This window comes from Ruditapes philippinarum, unplaced genomic scaffold, assembly GCF_026571515.1.
Source record: "Ruditapes philippinarum isolate M1 unplaced genomic scaffold, ASM2657151v2 ctg2634_1_1_1_1, whole genome shotgun sequence".
Lineage (NCBI taxonomy): Eukaryota > Metazoa > Mollusca > Bivalvia > Venerida > Veneridae > Ruditapes > Ruditapes philippinarum.
The window spans coordinates 214,166-234,879 of NW_026866672.1; the positions used below are offsets into that span (position 1 = coordinate 214,166).

The window sequence follows — 20,714 nt, forward strand, 5'->3', positions numbered from 1 at the left end:
GCACAATGGTTAATGTTTTTACATGTTTAAAATTTAATTCTAACAGAGAGTCTAGGGATATTTTCAACACTATACTAATGAGAAAGCTTTAAACAACAAGATGAAATAGATTTGTTTTCAACTATTAATGTTAAGTTTGTTGAGCTCACCAAGGCATGACATGATAAAATGTGAGATAATGTGGTCAATTGTTGTCAATCTGTTTATCCATGCTAATGGGGCATCCATGGGCAAGAGGTTAATGTTGTTGATTTTGAACCACTCATCCTTTTTGGTCTCACTGCTACCACTCATCCTTTTTGGTCTCACTGCTGTGGGAAGGAACTTTGGATTCTTTAGAAGCCATCCCGCTTAAAAAAGGTTGGTAGTTATACTCTGGTGCATGGATGTCCTCCACCAGTTAAGCTTAACAATTCGCCATATAAACTGCAATGTAGCTACTTTTGTAAGGAGACCGTTCATCTGTCTGTCTACACAACATTTCCTTCTGGGAGGCTCAGTCTTGGGATGTTTTATAGGTGCTTATTTTCAAATGTGCTGAATAGAATACTGTTTTATTCAAATATTTATGTTTAAGCACTAATACTACAGAATCACTGACACCTTTATTATACTTATATAAATTATAAAGTCATCTTGGTGAGCGATACAGGCCCACCATGACTCTCATGTTTGTTATCATGCCTGGTGGAAGTTATGAACATTTCATATCAGAATGGTTATTGTACATGTGTCTAGCATATTTTACATTATTTTATATGCACATTTATTTATTTTGTATAACTATCATTTATATCTATATTAATTCAACTATAAATTTGGAAAGAAAATGTTACTTAGTTGTGTTTTTCTGATTACAATATCAGGGACTTAGTTTTCTATATACCCAGACCTACATAATTTCCAAGTAAAATGAAGGAATGGGACATTGGAAAAGAGTCAGAAAATGATGAAAGGGAGGGGAGGTGGGGGTAGGAATTGGGAGAAATTATGGCATATCCTGTATACTACCTCTCAGTCTAGTCCTATAACATAACACGTAGTACTAACGGAAACGTCTTATGTTATAGGACTACCGCTCAGTCATACAGATGCATTTTGACCAAGATATGCGCCTTAATATGTGAGTCCTGTGTAACTTATTTTGCTCAGTAAAACAGTGGAAATGTGAAGAGGCATTTTCACACAAACGATTGAACTGACAGTTTACAGTGGGGGTAACTTATATTGGTTACCACAAGCAAAAAGCTCAATTAATTCAATATTCCAACAAGTGCATGTGAAGAATCACACAAAACGAAACATGCTAGACGACTGGATGTCGTAGACGCCTGACTCGATTAAGCGATCGATTACGTACCGTAAATGCTAGGTTCTGAGTTCTACATGGAGATGAACGACCCGGATGTCCGTATTCTAGTGATTTAGCCAGGCACAAACTACCCGTGCACCTCGTGCACTGATCAGCGTAAATAATCGCGGGTTGACCTACATTACTTGTGTAACTTTTAAGCTAAAAGATCATACATGAATATTTTACACTTGCACATTATTTTTCTCTATGATATACTATTTAAACATGATTAATACATGTGTACATGTATTTACGATTTCATGTTTTTTTTGTTTTATTTTTTAATTTAAGAGAAAGTAAACATACTTCCATACTGTTCATTATAGAGGTATTTTATTAAGATAAACTTTGTCGTAAAAATATAATAAATATTTTATGTTTGATAGACAATGTTGATTTATTGCGCTTGCGGACCAGTAACCAATAGATACATATAAGATAAATACCAAATTACATACTGGTTATTTTCTCTCTTAAGATGAACAGTCACTTTAAGTGCATTAAGTGTTTAAATTGTACAATTAATGAGAGAGATCACTTTCCTAATAATATATAAAACAAGTGTAGAAAATCGGAAGTTTATGTGACGATGACCGCCTAGATTTTATGGTGTATATTATAGCAAAATTTGCAAAGAATGTATCAATAATTTAAAAGGTTACAGTTCAACAGGCGGGTATATGGCGAACACTGATCGTTTATTTTACAAGACGACATTTATTGATCGTAAAGGAGCCTGGACGTCAAGTGGAATTATTAAAAAGTGACGTTTAATCGAGTATATAAGCATGTTTGGGACATTTACAATGTTGCTGCGATGCCAACAGGTTAGTTTGTTTAAACTGCATTGATATAATTATGACGTTTTGCACACAATAATATATCAAGTTTTATGACTTAAGATAACCGGATACAAAATAAATAATCTATTAGCCGCTTGGGTGATAAACACACATTTTATCTTTGCACAATTTTATTTTTTGTCGAACAAGCCTCATAACTGTTTAAATATGTAGTCAGTCATTTATTATATGAGGTATATACATGTAGTGTACACTGATTGTAGTTTACAGCAGACGACATGATTGTATTCTCGCATCGATTTATTTCATTACATGCTATATTCCGCAAATGGACTTTTCCAGCTTTAAAATAAATTAAACCAGTTTAAAGTATAGAGCCTGGTCAGACATCCTGGTTATGCAGGATGGCCTTGTCCTATATATGATTTCAGCGCGTTCGAGGAAAGCATGACACATAGATAAAGGTTAAGCATTTTCCGCTCTATTTAAACATATATACAAGAAAAGCATTGATGCAAAGCATCAAAGGGCGTCCAAGCAAGAAATATGAAAGTGAAGATGAACTAGTAGACATATGATGTCAAGATATTCTTATAAACTTTTCAATGGTTAATTGGTTTTTACCAAAATGAACGGACGGAAGACATTGTTCATTATGAACTTTGATTGGCAACGGATATACATGTATACACTCATTTATCATCCATACCCATGTGTAACGCATGATCAACACCACACTTGTGGAATTGTCCCTTATTATGTATTCGCTATTAGCGAAGACCCCCTCTTAAGGTATCTGTTCACACTTAGTAAAAATATGACACTGGTTATATTACCATGTCATGTTGAGCATTATTGTTTATTATACAATAATTGTAATATCTATTTTAATAACAAAAATATTAATACAGATTTTATGAATATTGTTTTCCTCTCTCTTTTTGTGTTTTTATGTGCTATTTTAATACTGAGTTTTTTACGTTTACTATTCTTTTTTTATTAAAATTGTAAAATAAATTTTAAGAATTCAAATGTCATATTGACCGACGATTATAAGTCAAAACTTTACTGGAAAAAGCCAGTAAATTATGGTTAATCTTTCAATAAATAATATTATTTATTCTTAAACCATGTACATGTACATTTGTATTTTTCTTTATCATTTTTTTAAATTATCATTCAAAATCAAATAATTAATAAAATCTAATTTGTTACTTTGAATAATTCACCGGCATCTTTACTAAACACGAATAACAAATAAAATAAAATGTTTCAAAGTTAATAGAGTCATATTAAAACCATAAAAATATACCTTTTTTCACAATTATTGTACATATTTATAGTTTATATCTCGTATAGATAAAATGAAACATGCTATTGTTGTTGTTGTTGTTGTTTTTTTCGAATTGTATGTTTATGTATAATAATAATCAATATATTTGAGAGTTGATCTATGTTTATTAATTATTGTAACCAAACTAAGTGACAAACATTCATTTTGGAAAAAAAGCTTATTTATCTGTAAAATATTTGTTCTGTTCTGTAACGATATCAAACATCTACTCCAAAAACCGGGAGAGATTGGACAATAAACGTGTGATACTTTTCGCCGGTCACTAGTATCACGGTCAAAATAGACCGGGAGAGACCGGAATTACCGATAGGAGTACATCCCTCTATAAATAGATTTTCGGAATATTTAGGTCATCAACTCATCATTCTATTTTAACATACCATGATAACCCACTGTGTACTACAAAATGATAAATAAAAAACCGAAGAGACGGAAAAGGTTATTGCATGTGAAAATGAAAAGGTTATTGCATTTGAAAATGTTTGCATTGCGAAATCCTCCAGTTCGCTATTCATTGTAACATATCGCGACATTTAATTAATAATCAAGCACCCTCATACCGATCGGAATGATCGGCTTTTATCATGACCGACTTAAAGGCTCGAGAAGTTGCTGTCGCCCTTTCACAAAATCTGATTTCGTTCCATAAAGGGGCGCCGCGCTTCGGCGCGGCCGCCAATAACGTATCACATCTTTAATGTTGTAATTTATAGTAAAAAATACTTAGCTGGTATTGTCTGTGTAAAAGTATATATAAAATTGGTTTTTGGTATAAAAACACAAATGTTTACCACAGCGATGTTCTTTAATTACATTTTGTACTTTTCTAGATAGATTTACAGTATAGATATCTATAATTGAGCCGCGTCACGACAAAACCAACATAGCGCGTTTGCGACCAGCATGGATCCAGACCAGCCTGCGCATCCGCGCAGTCTGATCAGGATCCATGCTGCTCGCTTACCAACTCTATTACAAGTAGAGAAATTGAAAGCGAACAGCATGGATCCTGATCAGACTGAGCAGATGCGCAGGCTGGTCTGGATCAATGCTGGCCGCAAACCCATTATGTTGGTTTTGTCATGACGCGGCTCATATGTATTGCTATGACACGATTTTTTTCTCTTGTTCATCCTATTTGAACCCACGGCCCGTTTGACTAAAAAGTTATACAAATTTCAGGTCGGAATGTATTTTCCTGAAATTTAACGTAAATTTAAAAAAAATGTTTGTTAAATAATTATGGAATTTCTTTTAAAAGAATCGATATGCCTGTAATTTTCTTACTATTTTCTCAACATTTTTACCCTTTTGTCAAGTCATTATTATATTATATTCATTTTTGAGATATTTTACAATAAACATAATTATACACTTATAATTAATGCAGTGTAGATTATGTAGTATTATAATGTAGTTTATAGGGATGTTCAACCCTCGTATGTACTTAAAAATATTATCTTTATTAACCAAAGCACACATTTCGATAATCAGTGTAAGATTCCAAAATTAGTAATGTTTGTGCTGACATATTTCCTAGTGAAAGTTTGAACACCTTTAAATGTATCGAATGCAGACTTACAGTCACATTTAGTCATGATAATCGTAATCAATATTTGTAGCTTGAAAATATTTGGAAATTCAAAACACAAAATTAATTCATATTGATGAAGTATACTAGTAATATTTTATCTTCATTCATGAATATGAATACCCATTTACCTATTTAAATCCATTTGGGATTTGATTTTGTTGTTTAGACACAAGTATTTGCATATTTTGTTTCTCATTATAGGGATTACACAGACGTTTAAGAACAAAAGAAAATGCTTTTATTTTACTTTCATTGGATCTTAACTCAAACCAAACCTGATAAGATCGGAAGACCTCTGGTGCCCCTCCGTGCATAATTTTATGTACAAGAGGGCACCTGAGTAGAACACCAACCTGTTGTAAGCTAGCTGGATAGCTTCTCACGTGAAAGAATCTAAAGTCCTTGGCGGGATTTGAACCCAGTGCGGAAAGATAAACTACAATAATGCATGTTAAAGAAATAAATGAAATATATAAGTATGAGATATTTTGTTTAGGAACGCTTTAGAGTAAAAAAAAATGTCAGTGCAAAATTAGTGTAAACACATCGAAGTTTGGCAAAAAATAAGACATGATAAATGTAAAAAAGGGGAAAGATAATGTAAATGCTTGACCATATCTTTAGACTATAGAATTTAATCTTCTTTTTCTTTCTCTATTGCAGGGCAACCCGAGTTTCCCATGGGCTCGATGTTTGAGTTCTCTTTCGTACATTAAAGCTACAGACGTGAATAAAAATGTGAGAATATTTCAGCATAAAGATGCAGCGCCCAACCCTCGCCCACTAGTGTTGCTGTTTGCTAGCTGGATAGCTTCTCACGTGAAAAAATCTAAAGTCCTTGTCGGGATTTGAACCCAGTGCGGAAAGATAAACTACAATAATGTATGTTAAAGAAAGAAATGAAATATATAAGTATGAGATATTTTGATTAGAAAGAAAATGCCAGTGTAAAATTAGTGTAAACACATCGAAATTTAGCGAAGAATAAAACATGTTAAATGTATATAAGGCGAAAGATAATGTAAATGCTTGACCATGTTTTAAGACGATATAATTTAATCCTTTTTTTTTCTCTTTTGCAGGGCAATCAGAGTTTCCCATGGGCTCGATGTTTGAGTTCTCTTTGGTACATAAAAGCTACAGACGTGAATAAAAATGTGAGAATATTTCAGCATAAAGATGTAGCGCCCAATCCTCGCCCACTAGTGTTGCTGTTTGGTTGGCTGTTTGCCAAACCAAAACATCTTAAAAAGTTTGTGGATATGTATAATCAAGAAGGCTTTGATGTAATATCAGTACAGGTAAAATAACTTAATTTACAAATCTTTCATCTTGAAACAAATGCAACGTCAAACAAATGCTTTTTTTTCATTCAAAAGAAAAATACAACCACCTGCTATAAACATTGAGAAAAACATTTTTGTATTACACTAAAACTACGAACGTTTTCTTTGTTTTTATTCAAATTAATGTATTTTATTTAAAATTAAGCTCAGTGTTTTTGTTTATAAAAGTCTACCTGTTTAAAATGCCCAAGAAATACCAATTAAAATCGAACAACTCTCAACCAAGAAAAACCACTTAATTAAAGGTGAAAACAAAGAATACAATTTCACCCCTCTTTCCTGTCCTTTAGTCACCGATTATTACCGATTATCTACAGACGTACTTTCTCGACTATTTCTATCAAACTTCGTACACACTAGTATGAATACACCGAACGAATAGGTTATTTTGATCTATCTTTTAACAGGGCATTTCTTTTTTATCCCAGGTATTCCTTCTACAGTTGCTAAGACCGAAGCGTGTGCAGTCACTGATGCGAGAAGTCATTGGCCTTTGCAACCAAAAGGAGAGAAAAGAACAGCAACTTCTTGTACACTCTTTGTCCGTCGGCGGGTATATGTATGGGGAAGTGTTGACCACTTTAGAAAACAATCCTGACAAATATGAAAAATTTGGTCGACGTTTACGTGGGCAAATCTTTGACAGCGTTATTGACTTTTACGGAATTCCTGGTGGCGTGGCAAGGGCGGTAACTCATAATAAGTCAATTGGAAACAAGATTGACGTCACTTTAGAATGGTACTTGTCAAAGTTTCCGTCGGTAACGGCTGATTATGTAAAGGCATCTCAGGCCTTTCATGATAATAAGTTTCGCCTGCCTAGTATTTTTCTATATTCTATCAGCGATCCGGTCTGCAACCCTGAACACTACGAGGAACTGGCGGCTACGTGGCGTAACGCCGGGCTGTACGCAACTTCGAGGTTCTGGGACGATGCACCGCACGTGAGCACGTTCAAGAAACATAATAAAGAATACACACAGACAATTGTAGATTTTATTAGACATACTGGGGTGAAGGATACTCGAAATATCGAGATGGAAGTTGAAAATACCAAAGATTATATAGACGTCATTGCCAGTGGAAAGATTATGAGCACTTCATGTCTGAACTAAGAAACCAACCACAAAGTTGATAAACTTTTCAAAGATAAACTGATATTGATATGTTAGTTTTTTATATGCAACTATTAGTATTTTGGTTCGGAGATACCATGAAACTATTTAACTATATGTATTAATTACCAAAGAGATATTACACATGAAGTGATCGAAATGTGATAGTTGGTACCGTTCAAAATAATCGTATGGTGCAGTTAATTTATATTAATACCAACAGGACATTCTGCTTTTGTATATAAGCAAATAAGTTGTCATTGTTATTTACTCATAAAAACCGCTCGTTTCCATAGATTTATCATATAATGAAATAAAGGAAAATCGCCATTTTGCTTACACCAGTAAAGCTGGAAAATGGCTGGAAAATCACCATTTTGCACCAGTAACGCTGCTACGGGAAAATCGCCATGTTGCATTCACCAAAAAAGCTGGAAAATCGCCATGTTCCTTCCACCAGTAAAGTTTTAAAATAGCTCGAAAATCACAATGTTGCTTCCACCAGTAAAGCTTGAAAATTATCATGTTGCTTAAAACCATACGAAGCAAAAAAGTATTAAGCTTTCCAGGCACAAAAACTGCCAACTGTAAAGAGTAGTCTTTATATATTTTCTTGCAGCTATTTTCATTTTAAGGACGTTTTGGCCGAACATAATAAAGGTGCCTCCTGTCGGTCACATCGCGATCCTCTGCCAGCGAAGCTAGGATCGGTTCTAAGAATCCTCGCCACAATATAAATGGTATACCTGGCACGCATGATACTGCACAGAAGATTTAAACAAGAAAATAAACACGGATGTTACATACCTATGAGTCAAAATCTACGAGTGCCGGTATGTGATGACGATTATTCGTTATTTTGTTATTGCACATGACGTTTTATTACTAATATATACGTCTTTCTAACTTTTGAAAAAAGCATTTTCTTTTCCTTTTATGCGATTGTTCAACAAAGTCTAAACAAAATTTAAATTTGCGTTTAGAATATATTTGTATATATTTACATCGTAATATTCTATGTATGCATTAAATTTTGTACAACAAGTTACGAGTTTGTTTATATGTATATGTACGTCGTGAAAAAAAAAATTAAAAATGAAATGTAGCATGTAAATGAAATTACATGTAAAAATTGATTCAGCAGCGGATCAAGAAATTATGGATGTTTAATCTGTTGCTTCCAATAACTTCCAAGCATTGTGTGACACACCGACACAGTATAGGTCATTTAGCCACGTTCCAGCTTTACTGGTGGAGGAAGACCTTAGGTGCCCTTCCGTGCATTATTTTCAGGCACGAACGGGCACCTGAGTAGAACTGCCGACGTTTCATAAGCTAGCTGGATAGCTTCTTCACATGAAAGAATCCAAAGTCCCTGTCGGCATTCGAACCCACAGCGGCGAGGAGCAAGTGGTTTGAAGTCAGCGACCTTAACCACTCGGCCACGGACGCCCCAAAGATTGTATGAGAGACCGCGCACGATATTGAGTTTGTTATACCAGCTAGCAGTTGAACATAATTTACTATAATCAATGAATGTACATATGCATATTTCTGTAGAAGAACTGATATTTATTGATATGCAGACTGTCCTTGGTGTACAAGTTGTGCATAGTTTCTTTATCGCCGCCTGCGCTCAAAGTATTAAAACATTGGTTTTTAATGCTTATCGCTGTCTCAGAAAGGCAGATAAAATATGTAATTGTACTATATAAAAAGAAAAGAAACTTCTGATTTATCTACAATGTATTTTATGTTACAGTAATGAAAAGAAATCTACATGTCCAATGACCTACAAATGTTCGGTCTAACGATTTTAGTCATGTAAAACCAATTATAACCGATTTCACGCATTACACAACAAAAGAACCCACTAAACGTAAGTACAAAACGGTATATTTCACTCTTATTTAAATAGATTTTGTTGTCAAGAAGTAAAAGATGTGGAAAAAAGACGGTTTTATGAAGTTTTTTTCTTTGTGAAATGCATAGAATTGCTCCAAAGTTACGTGAACGTGCCTTTGAATGCTTAATATGCTTTGTATGACGACTGGTTGTTGGCAGTTCTAGCATAACTACTAGTATTCGAAACCATAGTCATTGTTTCAAAGTAACAGGGCATATGGAAAATTTACCGCGTAAATTCGTGCGTCACAACGCCTGGTCAGCTTGAAGCACGTCATCCCACTGTTTCAAAATAATACCAGTATTATTATGTTTCAACATGCTAATGCCACAAGCCATATAGCGAAAGATTCTGTGAATTTATACTGCACGAATAATATTGCATTCAATAATGATTGCCCTTCCTGGTCAGACATGAATCTCATCGATGTGGGATAATTTGGACCAATGTGTTAATTCCACCGTCGAACATCAAAGAACTAATACAATACTTAATCTAGGAGTGCGAGAACATTCCCAAACAGAAGTCAACTCACACTTGTCGATAGTATGCACAAACGATGCCAGGCATATTTACGCGATATCTACATTTAAACGCTGCGGAAGTTTCTTTTTTACTCAGCATATAATAAGGAAAACATATATACATACTAGAATACAATCGGATGAAAGATGCACGTGACGTTAATCTAAATAACCTACATACATTAAATATACAAGTCCTCCTTCTCCGACTATTCATGTGACGAACAGAGTATGGACACATTTATTTCCAATGTGTCGGTCCCATACCGATACTAGTAAATCGACAGCATCAAAACTTAATATTGTCAATAAATCTGTTTGAATTTATACCTATCGATCTATTTTGAATAGCTGTTTTATTTTGTTTTCATAACGGTTGAAATTACATCCTACCAGACGCAGTTGTAACAAGATACACTAGCTATATTTATTATTTATTGTATCTGACTAAACATCATTTCAGAGAATCTTAGCTATAGGATAAATAGGTTTGATGCTAGGCTATACGAGACATAGCTGTCGGGAGTAATTCCATATCGTTTCAAAACAAAACTGCCAATTCATACATGTACTTTGAACAGCTATTCGTTTATCTTCTTACATTTACGATAAAAGATCCCCGATAGGAAATTACAATATATGAGGTTTTTATAATATCAAAACAAACATTTCATCACAGAATTTAGTATATCTACAAGAACGCAACATATATTTGACTTCCGTCATTTCACTGTTCGTTATGGCAATTTATTCCTATTCGTTATGGCAAAGGAAAAATATTTATCCTGATGAAGGCGTAAGTCGAAACGTTGATAGTAAAAACAATTAATCCGTATTCATTCATGTGTTGTTTTTTCTATCCTTAAATATATTCGTATGTTCGTTATTGCATCATTTCTATACCCGTTATAATATTCCATTGATGTTATGCCATTGTGTCAAAACACACATCGTAAGAAACACATTAAATAGTAAATTAGACACAATGCAGCATTATTTCAGTTATTAATATCTTTGTTTTACTCTTTTTATTGTTCTTGTGTTTGTTCTTTAGTATGTTCTATAACCTGTTCGTCAGTATACTTAGTTATCTGTTCTTTTGTATTTTCATTTGTTAATTCTTTAGTTGATAGTTCCGACAGGCTTGAACGATCGTCATCAATGATCGGGAATGTTGTATCTTTTTCAACAGAAACTCTACCGCTTGGTATCTTCGTGGACTCTCTGGATGCTACTAGGTGTCGGGTATAAAACTTCGGCAGAACTATACCTCGATGCCTTACAGCCCATTTCTTAACCTTCGCATCAGCCTTACAAAAACCTGGACTAAGTTGGCTGTATCCGTCTGTATTGAAAGTAGGAGGAGCCAAACATTCTTCGAGTCGTCTGAATCTCGGGTCCTCAGTTGAGCGCGTGTATAGCATCGGCTCATAATCTCGGTTGTTTACCAAGCGTTCGTGATCTTGCAGATACTCAGATTCGCTTGTTTTATGCGGGGCCATGAGTGATTTGTGAGTTTCTTTTTGTTTCTCTTTCTTTAATTGGTTGAGTCCTTGCTGAGAGTCTAGATAGAAGCATAGAACATTTATTGGTGGTGCTAATCTTGCATAAATGGTAAATGGATCTATTTCCGGTTCCGGTGTTGGAACCGGCATATACCGTGTCCCGTACTTGGCAATAAACGCATCTTTCATTCGCTGATAACTAGCATCCCATACTTCATGCCACTTCCGGCGATGATTTAATGTATCTATGAAAGCATATCTAAGTTTACGGTGTGTAAAGCGGAAGTTTCGTTTTTGCTTGGTGAGATATTTCACTTGAACATCCAAGACATTGTCTTGCATTGTGTTCTCGTACAAGAGGACTCTGGAAATGTTGGTTTTTGGTAGTAGACTACGTTTGCCTTTTTGTCCGTAGTTTGGTTGTATGGTTGGCGGCTTATGTAGATAAGCTGTCTTGTCTTTCTTTTTATCCCAGACATTTATTTCAGGTAAAGGTTGAAGTGGCGGGAACGCCATGTCTTGGTACGGAAGATATGGAGACAAAAAGCTGAAAAAGTAAATCAAAAACCTGCACAATGATATAACAGAATAAATCACAGCAAGGTGTCATGCCTTTATATTTGGTCCAAGATTAAATGATTTTTATAATGCATTACAATGTGCCGTATAAAATTTTCTTAACACTGTGCATAATTAGACCTTATGAAAGGATTTTATTGCAGTCGACCTGGACAATGGAAATATTACAATGGAAATTAAGTAAACTTTTCAACAAAAAAAAAACTTCATGTAGCATTTATTTTTTTCAAATTCCAAAAACTGAGTTAGATTAACAACATTAACAGTGTGAGTTAAATCCAATCCGAACGTATATAGTACTCTGCATAATTAATAGCAATTGCTGCATTTGCAATGTAGGAAATAAACATTAAAAAGAGAATGAAATAACTTACCTTCGAACCTGTTTGTTACATATAAAAGCTCCAAGATGTCCCTATATCGTGTATTTTCTCTTCTTCAGAAGCAACACTGTATATAAGTACATATATATCTAACAGTAGTTAATATCATTTTATTGCTCATAGTTATAGAAAATATAATTAGACCTTTTCGTACGAGTGACTTTGTGTGGATTTCATGCCTCAATGAATTAGCAGTTATAATTTATTGAGCTTTGGAATAAATAATGTCATTTTTCTGATACATGTTAAAAAGCATATCAATCAGAATCAATAACATTTGAAAAGGGATGTAAATAATTTATTCATATCATAACTCCGAACAGAGAGATACTGAGTGCGTTTTCAATGACGTTGAATTGAAATTTATTCCAGCGTTTGTATGGATATGTATTTAAACCAATTTACTATTACAACTTTTAAGTATGTACGTGCGAATGATCAATTCAGTGTGAATGTATATTTCAATAGGCTTTTTTTCTTAAAAAAAGATCTAATACATGTGATATTTTTCTATTTTCTATTACAGAATATGTTGTTGTTGTTGTTGCTGCTGTTGTCGTCGTCGTTGTTGTTTCTGCTGCTGCTGATGTTGACTTTGTAATTACTGTCGCTGCGGTTCTATAAATGAGCCGCGTCACGATAAAACCAACATAATGGGTTTGCGACCAGCATGGATCCAGACCAGCCTGCGCATCCGCGCAGTCTGATCAGGATCCATGCTGTTCGCTATCAGTTTCTCTACTTGTAATTGAGTTGGTAAGCGAACAGCATGGATCCTGATCAGACTGCGCGGATGCCAGGCTGGTCTGGATCCATGCTGGTCGCAAATGCACTATGTTGGTTTTGTCGTGACATGGCTCAAATGTGATATTTTGCTGTCTACCCAGTGCATTAGTAGTTCAGTTCCGTTGATATATAGATATTATGTAAAAGTATGAGAGAAAACCTACATGCATTGCAGCATAGCAGTTAATATTAATCTTAAAGACACATTATACCCCAGTTTTACTTCTCAAAAGTTTTGTTTGTTATTTTTGGTGTCCTGCGACAGGTTCCAAAAAGTTACCCGTTGGCCAATTGCCTAAACCATATGAGCCGCGTCATGACAAAACCAATATAGTGGGTTTGCGACCAGCATGAATTTAGACCAGCCTGCGCCTCCATGATCCATGCTTCTATACTTGTAATAGGGTTTGTAAGCGAACAGCATGGATCCTGATCAGACTGCGAGGATGCGCAGGCTGGTCTGGATCCATGCTGGTCGCAAACCCATTATGTTGGTTTTGTCATGACTCTGCTCATATTAAGTTTCTTTTACTTTTTGGTTATTAGAACAGATATAGTTAAGTATTTTGTATGGAAGTCAAAATATAGCCTTGTTTATATTTTGCTAGTGTTACAGAGTTCGATAAATCATGTTAAATTCAGCGTTTTTTTGTTAGTGTTTTGGCACCTAAACTGCTTTAAAGTCATTATTAAAACGTTCTGAAATTTATGCCTGCCCTTTCTAAAGAAGGAAAAGTGTAATTTGTTTCTTAGGCATAAAGTGCCTATAACACACATCCCTAATTGGCAAGAACAGAATAGTAGCAATATTTTCTAGTAATTAATACAACTCTTATTCCTTCTTTAAACTTTTATTTATTTAATTTTTACTTAATAATTCCTATTACTTTTCTCAACTTAAACTGATCTGAACAAAACAAAATAACAACTTTCTTTATACCCGATACACTGCATGTAAAAATCATGACATAGATGAAAATCATGTCAACATAATCCCGCCTATGCCAAACCCGGCGGTTACAATAATTCAGCGACATACACAATAAGCATATTAACATATTTGAGTTCTTCAACAAGGATGTTTAAATTTATAATTGTTTTCGGTATTTTTCAACAGTGTCTTTCCCTCGTATAATATCTGCTCCCTTTTCTGCGACCATTATTGTAGGAGCATTGGTATTACCAGATGTTACGTTATGTAGAACAGATGCATCTACTACCCTAAGTCCTTTAATGCCTTTTACACGTAACTGTGTATCAACTACCGCTAAAGGATCATTTTCCCCACCCATTCTACAAGTGCAGGCATGATGATATTCCGTAGACGAAATATGGCGGATAAAACACTCCCAGTACTCATCTGACCGAAATTCAAACTCCGAACAGAACGTGTATTTCGCTTTATTAATGTCAACACCAAGTTCTTTAAATGTATTTGTCTCTGTAAATTGTTCCCATAATCGAATGCCTCCAATCATTGTTTCTACATCTCTTTTATCTGTGAAATATTGTGGATCTATCAAAGGAGGATCGAATGGATCAGTACTGCGTAACTTAAGGTTTCCAGTACTATGTGGATGAGTTAAACACACTGTCGTGCTTAAACCATGAAGAGACTCGTCTTTTTGAATATACTCATCGGCTATTTCGTCTTTAAGGCTTGCGAGATTATCGGTAAAAAGGAAACTGAAAAATATGACTTGAATATCGGGATATGTTTTTCCGCGATCGGATTTGTTCAAATGCAAGAATGCAGATCCGTCGAGACCAGTGCTCGCCAATGGTCCACTTTTGAACCAATCATACTGAAATTGCGACCATCGGCTAATCATTTGTTTCTTTGTAAGACCGTATGGTTTGTTGATAGGAGAAAGAAAGGTTACAAGTTGGTGATCTTTTAAATATTTCCCAACAGGTAGGTCTTTTATTACAGGTATCCCCATTTCACGAAGGTGCTCCTTTGGGCCAATTCCTGATAACATTAGTAGTTGCGGTGAATTTATAGCACCTGCCGATAAGATGACTTCTTTCTTTGCCTTCACATAATACTTCTTATTGTCTTTTATATAGAAAACGCCAACCGCTTTATCATTTTTAATGTCAATCTTAGCAACCAAAGCCTTGATAGCAATGTCAAGATTATTTCTCTTGCCAATTTTTGCAAGATATTCAAGACTTGTACTGCTACGAACTCCATCCCGCACATTACTTTGAATGACACTGAATCCTTCTTGATCTTCGCCATTGTAATCCGTTATCGGATAGCCAAGTTCTTCTCCAACTTTCATGAACAGATTAGTTAGTTCTGTAGGTGCACTGTAAGAAACAGCAAGCGGTCCTCCACTACTGTGATATTTCGAAGATTTTAATTTTTCAATCTGGACATCTTCTGATTTCAGAAAATAAGGAAGAACGTCTTCATAGCTCCATCCATCACATCCGTCAGCTGCCCATTCGTCATAATCAAACTTGCTTCCACGTGTATACTGCATTCCATTTAGAATTCCCGAACCTCCGAGTACACGGCCACGCGGCCAGTACCCTTTGTTGTTTTGCATTCCTTGAAAGCATTGTGTCTGTTTTTCCGTATAATATTCCCAGTCATATTCGGAATGCTGAAGAGGTACCCAGGTAAGTGGTGTGTGCGTCAGTGGACTATCAATAAAATGTGCCCCTGCCTCTAATAACAAAACGGAAGTGTCACTATCTTCGGATAGCCTCGACGAGACTACGGAACCTGCCGATCCACCACCGATAACGATGTAGTCATATTCGTCAGATATTTCATCTGTGACAATTGAAGAATAGTCAGTGCTAGGGAGCCACTGATACACAAATGCAAGCAGTACACACGTCAAGCCAATACCAACCTGAGCTGACACCGCCATTATCCTGCAAGGAAATGAATAAATTAATTTTAAAGTTGTAGACAACCCTCCAACAGGAGTGTTTACTAGTGCACTACCACTACCACCACCAACAACAACACCACTACCACTACTACTACTAATGCTAAGATAGTATTTTCTAGTGAACTACCACTACCACTACCTCAACCACTACTACCACTACTACTACCACCATCACCACTACTACCACCACCACTACCACCACCACCACCACCTTCGTAACTATGTAACTACTACTACTACTAAGACATTTAACTCCTCATTAGGGATTCTTCATCAAGTAAAGATTGATAGATCATACAAAACGACGTTGAAGAAATCAAACTCTAGTTAAGACCCAAAGTTTATATGTATATCGTTCTTCTCTTTTCTATGTACATGACAAAGATTTTATCCTGATCACTAAAAATAGTTGGGCACGCGATTGGATGCTTTTTGTAAAAGTAAGTTTTGGAACTAACCATGGTCAACATTGGTGAAACTTTATCTTTCACATATGTATGTTTAATTCCTTCTAAGAGTGCAATGCGTCAGCGCATATTGACCGGAATAATTTCGTTGAGCATTTATGTTGCTGCGCAATTGCTCCGCCTCTTTTCATTGTAAAACAAAAGTACAAATACTATGCCAATTTAACATGTTCTATAAAAGTTATAACTCCTTCGTACGTAGGAGATAAAAAAACAACCCTAATTAGGAGTTTACAACTCCTACGTAGGACGTTATAGGACTTTCTTTGTATCTCTTTCGTAGGCTATAAAAAAAGTCTGATTAGGAGTTTATAAGTGCTACGTGTGACTTTGTTACTCCTACATAGGAGATAAAAAAAAGCCTAATCAGAAGTTTGAAACTCCTACGCAGAGCTTTATAAGTGTTCTCCTACGAAGGACTTACAAATTCCTACATAGGACTTAAAAAGCACTACGTAGGATTTATGAACTCCTTATTATTGGGCTTTTTTTATCTCCTACTCAAAGATTTTGAGTTATAAAGTCCTACGTAGGAGTTATAAAGTCCTACGTAGGAGTTATAAACTCCTAATTAGGCTTTTTTTTTAGATTGAACATTGTGTTTTTTCCTTGACTTTCTAGTGCTGTTTATGGTACCTTCCGGATTGGAACATCACATTGTATTTTGTATAGGTTAGTGTTTGCAGGGTACCCTTTTAAATAGAACTTCACTGGTATTTCAGCATTAAGCATTTACAAAATAACAGCACCCTTACCAAATGTATGCGCAACTGTTGATCAATTTACTCATATGAATAATAGGTGATGTTCCAAAGTAAAGTGATATTAAAATATTGCCTTTCTATTGTACAAAAAAATTAATTTCAAAAACTAATATTCAATAAGAATTTTTTCCATCAATGAATCCATTTTAGATACTAAAGAGGTCAGTACAATTAAAATTTCGTTTAAGAAAAATATAACTGCCATAAAAAGTTATTAAAAGCAAATGACCAATCATTTCATCTTAATAAACGTTGAAAAACCTGTTATTAAAAACGCGATTCATGTAATATAACTTTTATAGAACTCGCCATCATTTTAATTTACAAAAAAATAATTTTCAATTTCTTAATTATAGGCCTTTTGCAAAGAAAATGGAAAAAAACAAAGATAGTAAAATATGGTGCACAATGTAACACATCTATTTGCCACTATTTGTGACAGTAATTTCATTAGACCTTTCAATCAATTATGCAGTTTAAATTTGAAGTCAGCCAAGCATGTTGATAGATAAAGATCTCTGCCAAGCCCCCAGGCAGGAGATTAACAACTGGATGACAGCAATTAATGTTTTGATAAGGGAGTACACTACAGCCAATAAAGTTTGAAACTGACAAAAATATATTCCAGCCCAGCTGCTAAACGTATTTTTGGGCCGAGCTGGGGGGCTGAAGCCCGGGCCTGAATCCGCCACTGTCAGTTTTATTGGCACCTGGACGCTTCCGTAAAATACTGTCATTCAAATTCTGGATTGATATTAATTCAGAAAAAATAAACACCCAATAAAATTGAAGTCAGAATGTTAATGTATAAGCATTATCAATCGATTCAAATTGTAATTATCTGATAGAGAATTCGAAAACTGCATGGTTACATTTTCAATCCCGGAAAATCCCCCAAAAAAAACTTCAATACGGGACTGCAAAGATATTTTTTACTTTCCCCAAAAAGGATAATGAATGATTAAAAAGTTAACGTGTACAATATACTTTTGAATGTTTTTTTTTTAAATGATTCCAATGTGCATTGTAAATTATTCCTTACTGAATATATAGAATCTACCGGACATGACTAAAATTTTCGGCAAGGAATTATTATACATGTGTTTTGGCGAGGACAACAACGAAAAACGGCCCATTCTTACATGTTAATTACTTACGACAAGTAATTACACCTTTAAATTGACTGTTATAAATAATAATTGATTTGAGCTGTTTATATCGTTTTTCTTTACATTATGATTAGTTCTACAATAAATTGGTTCAATTGACATTACGCCAGACGCCCAATTATTCACGTGACCCGGCCATTCAAAACATTAGACAAAACACGGTACCGACGTTTACAGAAAACTAATATGCCACTAAAGTGACTAATGAATTAACATTATATAAAATTTTGATGCTTTTCTTGGATAGTTCAATGTACGTATTATAGTATTTAAAAAAGTAACAAATGACTGCATTCATGCATTAATTATGAATAAAACATTTGGCAAAGGTCTTGTTATATTTCTGGTTGACTTCAAGGCAGATGTTTCTGACAAAATATCATTTTAGTTTACAAATTCAAAGCTAGTTAAAATTGATGTAGCGGAACATATAAATAGTAAAATCATATCAATAACACTGTAACATTTACAAATGTTTTTAGGGTTTTATGTGCAAAATCACTTATATATAATGCATTTGTGCATAAATTGTTAAAATTGAATGAGAAAATTGGCCTTGCGTAACTTTGTAGTATGATATATGATTATATGCATATATGTACATTAGATATGTTTCGTGATAAAACGCAATATTATTCACTCCAAAATAAGGAATGGTTAGATGCTAAAAAGTAAACAAAATAAATAAACGCTTGCAACTGTTAAAGATATACAATTTTTTTATTTAGCGTCTAATTAACTTCGTCCCGAAACAAACTACGAGCCCCTCGTATACTTTAGAAGATGTATATCTGATTACTGGGCAAGTTAATTTGGCCCTCTCTTAAAGATAAAAGTTACTTTTAATTACACTATGTATTCATAATATGTTTACCTATAGAGTGTTAAGTTTAAAAAGGAAAACATATTCTCTGTGTACACTCAAAAGAGGTTTATTTTACCTAACTTGCAGATATTAGTATTTTCAAGTATAAAATTTAAGCATAATAGTTCTTTAAATCTGTAAGTTATGATGATCTTCAAACAAGACAAAATGGTTTCTGTCAATACTGCATACGTTTGTTTTCATTTGCATGTTCCAAAAAGACCCAATGTTTACAAACAACAACAGCAACACAATACACAAAGGTATTTTGTTCAAGCACATTAATTGTTGTAAATTTTGTAAGCATTTTTGTTGCAAAAAAACCAAACAAATTAACCTGGACAAAACTTTAGAGGACGATATAATATTGTGTCAAGTATGCAACAATTTTCTTGTTATACTCAATACACAAGGCAAGACTGTTTTTCGCAAATTTTGCTATAAGCAGCTCCAGTTGATGGGTGACCACTCAAATACAAGTAGAGGGAAGTCTGTATTTTGTATTTAAGACGTATTTTGATACAGAAAATGCATTTTGGGCTCGATTTAGTGGCTAATTAATATCAACATCGTTCGCAAATGTCAACAAATACGCTACAATTTATTGCCAATTTAACAAAAAGTATTCAATTTACAGAGAAAAGCAAAAACTGCTCTAAAACCAGACATATTTAGCTTCACGGAAAAATCGATTAAGTTATGATAGAGAAATAAGTTGGAACATTACCTCGGGTGAACCCGACGAACACCTTTTGACTCGTTTTCGATGTTTTGAGGGGCTATTTCAGGTACACGCTGTACAACAGTGATTTTGCTGAAAAAAATAGTTTAAGTCCCAGCTAGAAACAAGTGTGCAACCACTTCACACCCTACTTGTTTGAAAATGCATTCTGTAGTGCAGATATGCATAAGAAAATAATAATATATATAATGTATTTAGATATAAATAACAACCACCTACTTTAGTAGCAAAGCCGTGTATCACCTATATACACCTTCAAAAGTTTAATTGATATAGGTTATAAACTCGGCTCTTTCCGTCAAACTTCGGATTAGAACTACAAGTAGTAAGAATACACAGAACGGGTCTAACCTACGCAAAGAACAAATAGTAACTTAATGCTATGTATGAGCAATTTATTCCAATGTAGCAAGTAAAAGTCCTTCTAAATTTAGTAAATTTATAAATATAAAAGTAAAAAAGTACATTATTTTACATACTAGTGCTTATTATTATATTAAACCGAAAGATGTTGACATTAATTCGGATTTGGTCTGTGGTGATTAT

General features: G+C 34.4%; 3 protein-coding genes across 5 annotated transcripts; 1 reads left to right on the top strand and 2 right to left on the bottom strand.

Moving 5' to 3' along the window:
• The first annotated feature begins 1,812 nt into the window (after positions 1 to 1,812).
• LOC132733280 (transmembrane protein 53-like) lies at positions 1,813 to 10,267 on the top strand. 2 transcript variants are annotated; one of them, XR_009626152.1, is made up of 5 exons: positions 1,813 to 2,181; positions 5,769 to 5,843; positions 6,188 to 6,406; positions 6,880 to 8,399; positions 9,329 to 10,267. XR_009626152.1 is itself a non-coding variant. In XM_060719891.1 (4 exons), the coding sequence occupies exons 1-4, from the start codon at positions 2,143 to 2,145 to the stop codon at positions 7,564 to 7,566; spliced, it is 1,020 nt and encodes a 339-aa protein (XP_060575874.1). In that variant the 5' UTR covers positions 1,813 to 2,142; the 3' UTR covers positions 7,567 to 8,615. The 2 variants fall into 2 exon arrangements, 1 of the variants encoding a protein (XP_060575874.1); XM_060719891.1 differs by lacking the exon at positions 9,329 to 10,267 and having other exon boundaries at positions 6,880 to 8,615.
• Positions 10,268 to 10,418: 151 nt separating this feature from the next.
• Positions 10,419 to 12,067, bottom strand: LOC132733281 (uncharacterized). The gene has a single exon (XM_060719893.1). It carries the CDS (start codon positions 12,015 to 12,017, stop codon positions 11,025 to 11,027), a length of 993 nt encoding a protein of 330 aa, XP_060575876.1. The 5' UTR covers positions 12,018 to 12,067; the 3' UTR covers positions 10,419 to 11,024.
• A 2,020-nt stretch (positions 12,068 to 14,087) lies between these two features.
• LOC132733285 (L-sorbose 1-dehydrogenase-like) lies at positions 14,088 to 20,489 on the bottom strand. 2 transcript variants are annotated; one of them, XM_060719903.1, is made up of 2 exons: positions 20,388 to 20,489; positions 14,088 to 16,141 (listed from the first exon to the last, which is right to left on the bottom strand). In XM_060719903.1, the coding sequence occupies exon 2, from the start codon at positions 16,135 to 16,137 to the stop codon at positions 14,338 to 14,340; it is 1,800 nt and encodes a 599-aa protein (XP_060575886.1). In that variant the 5' UTR covers positions 16,138 to 16,141; positions 20,388 to 20,489; the 3' UTR covers positions 14,088 to 14,337. The 2 variants fall into 2 exon arrangements, with proteins under 2 accessions (XP_060575886.1, XP_060575885.1); XM_060719902.1 differs by lacking the exon at positions 20,388 to 20,489 and adding an exon at positions 20,154 to 20,365.
• Positions 20,490 to 20,714: the final 225 nt, after the last annotated feature.

What these genes read in the sequence shown, in the direction of transcription:
- LOC132733280 (XM_060719891.1), top strand. Translation starts at nt 2,143, where the DNA reads ATGTTTGGGACATTTACAATGTTGCTGCGATGCCAACAG. An exon ending in TGTTGCTGCGATGCCAACAG is followed by an intron (nt 2,182 to 5,768) that starts GTTAGTTTGTTT and finishes TCTCTATTGCAG; the next exon opens with GGCAACCCGAGTTTCCCATG. An exon ending in CTACAGACGTGAATAAAAAT is followed by an intron (nt 5,844 to 6,187) that starts GTGAGAATATTT and finishes TCTCTTTTGCAG; the next exon opens with GGCAATCAGAGTTTCCCATG.
- LOC132733281 (XM_060719893.1), bottom strand. Translation starts at nt 12,017, where the DNA reads ATGGCGTTCCCGCCACTTCAACCTTTACCTGAAATAAATGTCTGGGAT.
- LOC132733285 (XM_060719903.1), bottom strand. Translation starts at nt 16,137, where the DNA reads ATGGCGGTGTCAGCTCAGGTTGGTATTGGCTTGACGTGTGTACTGCTT.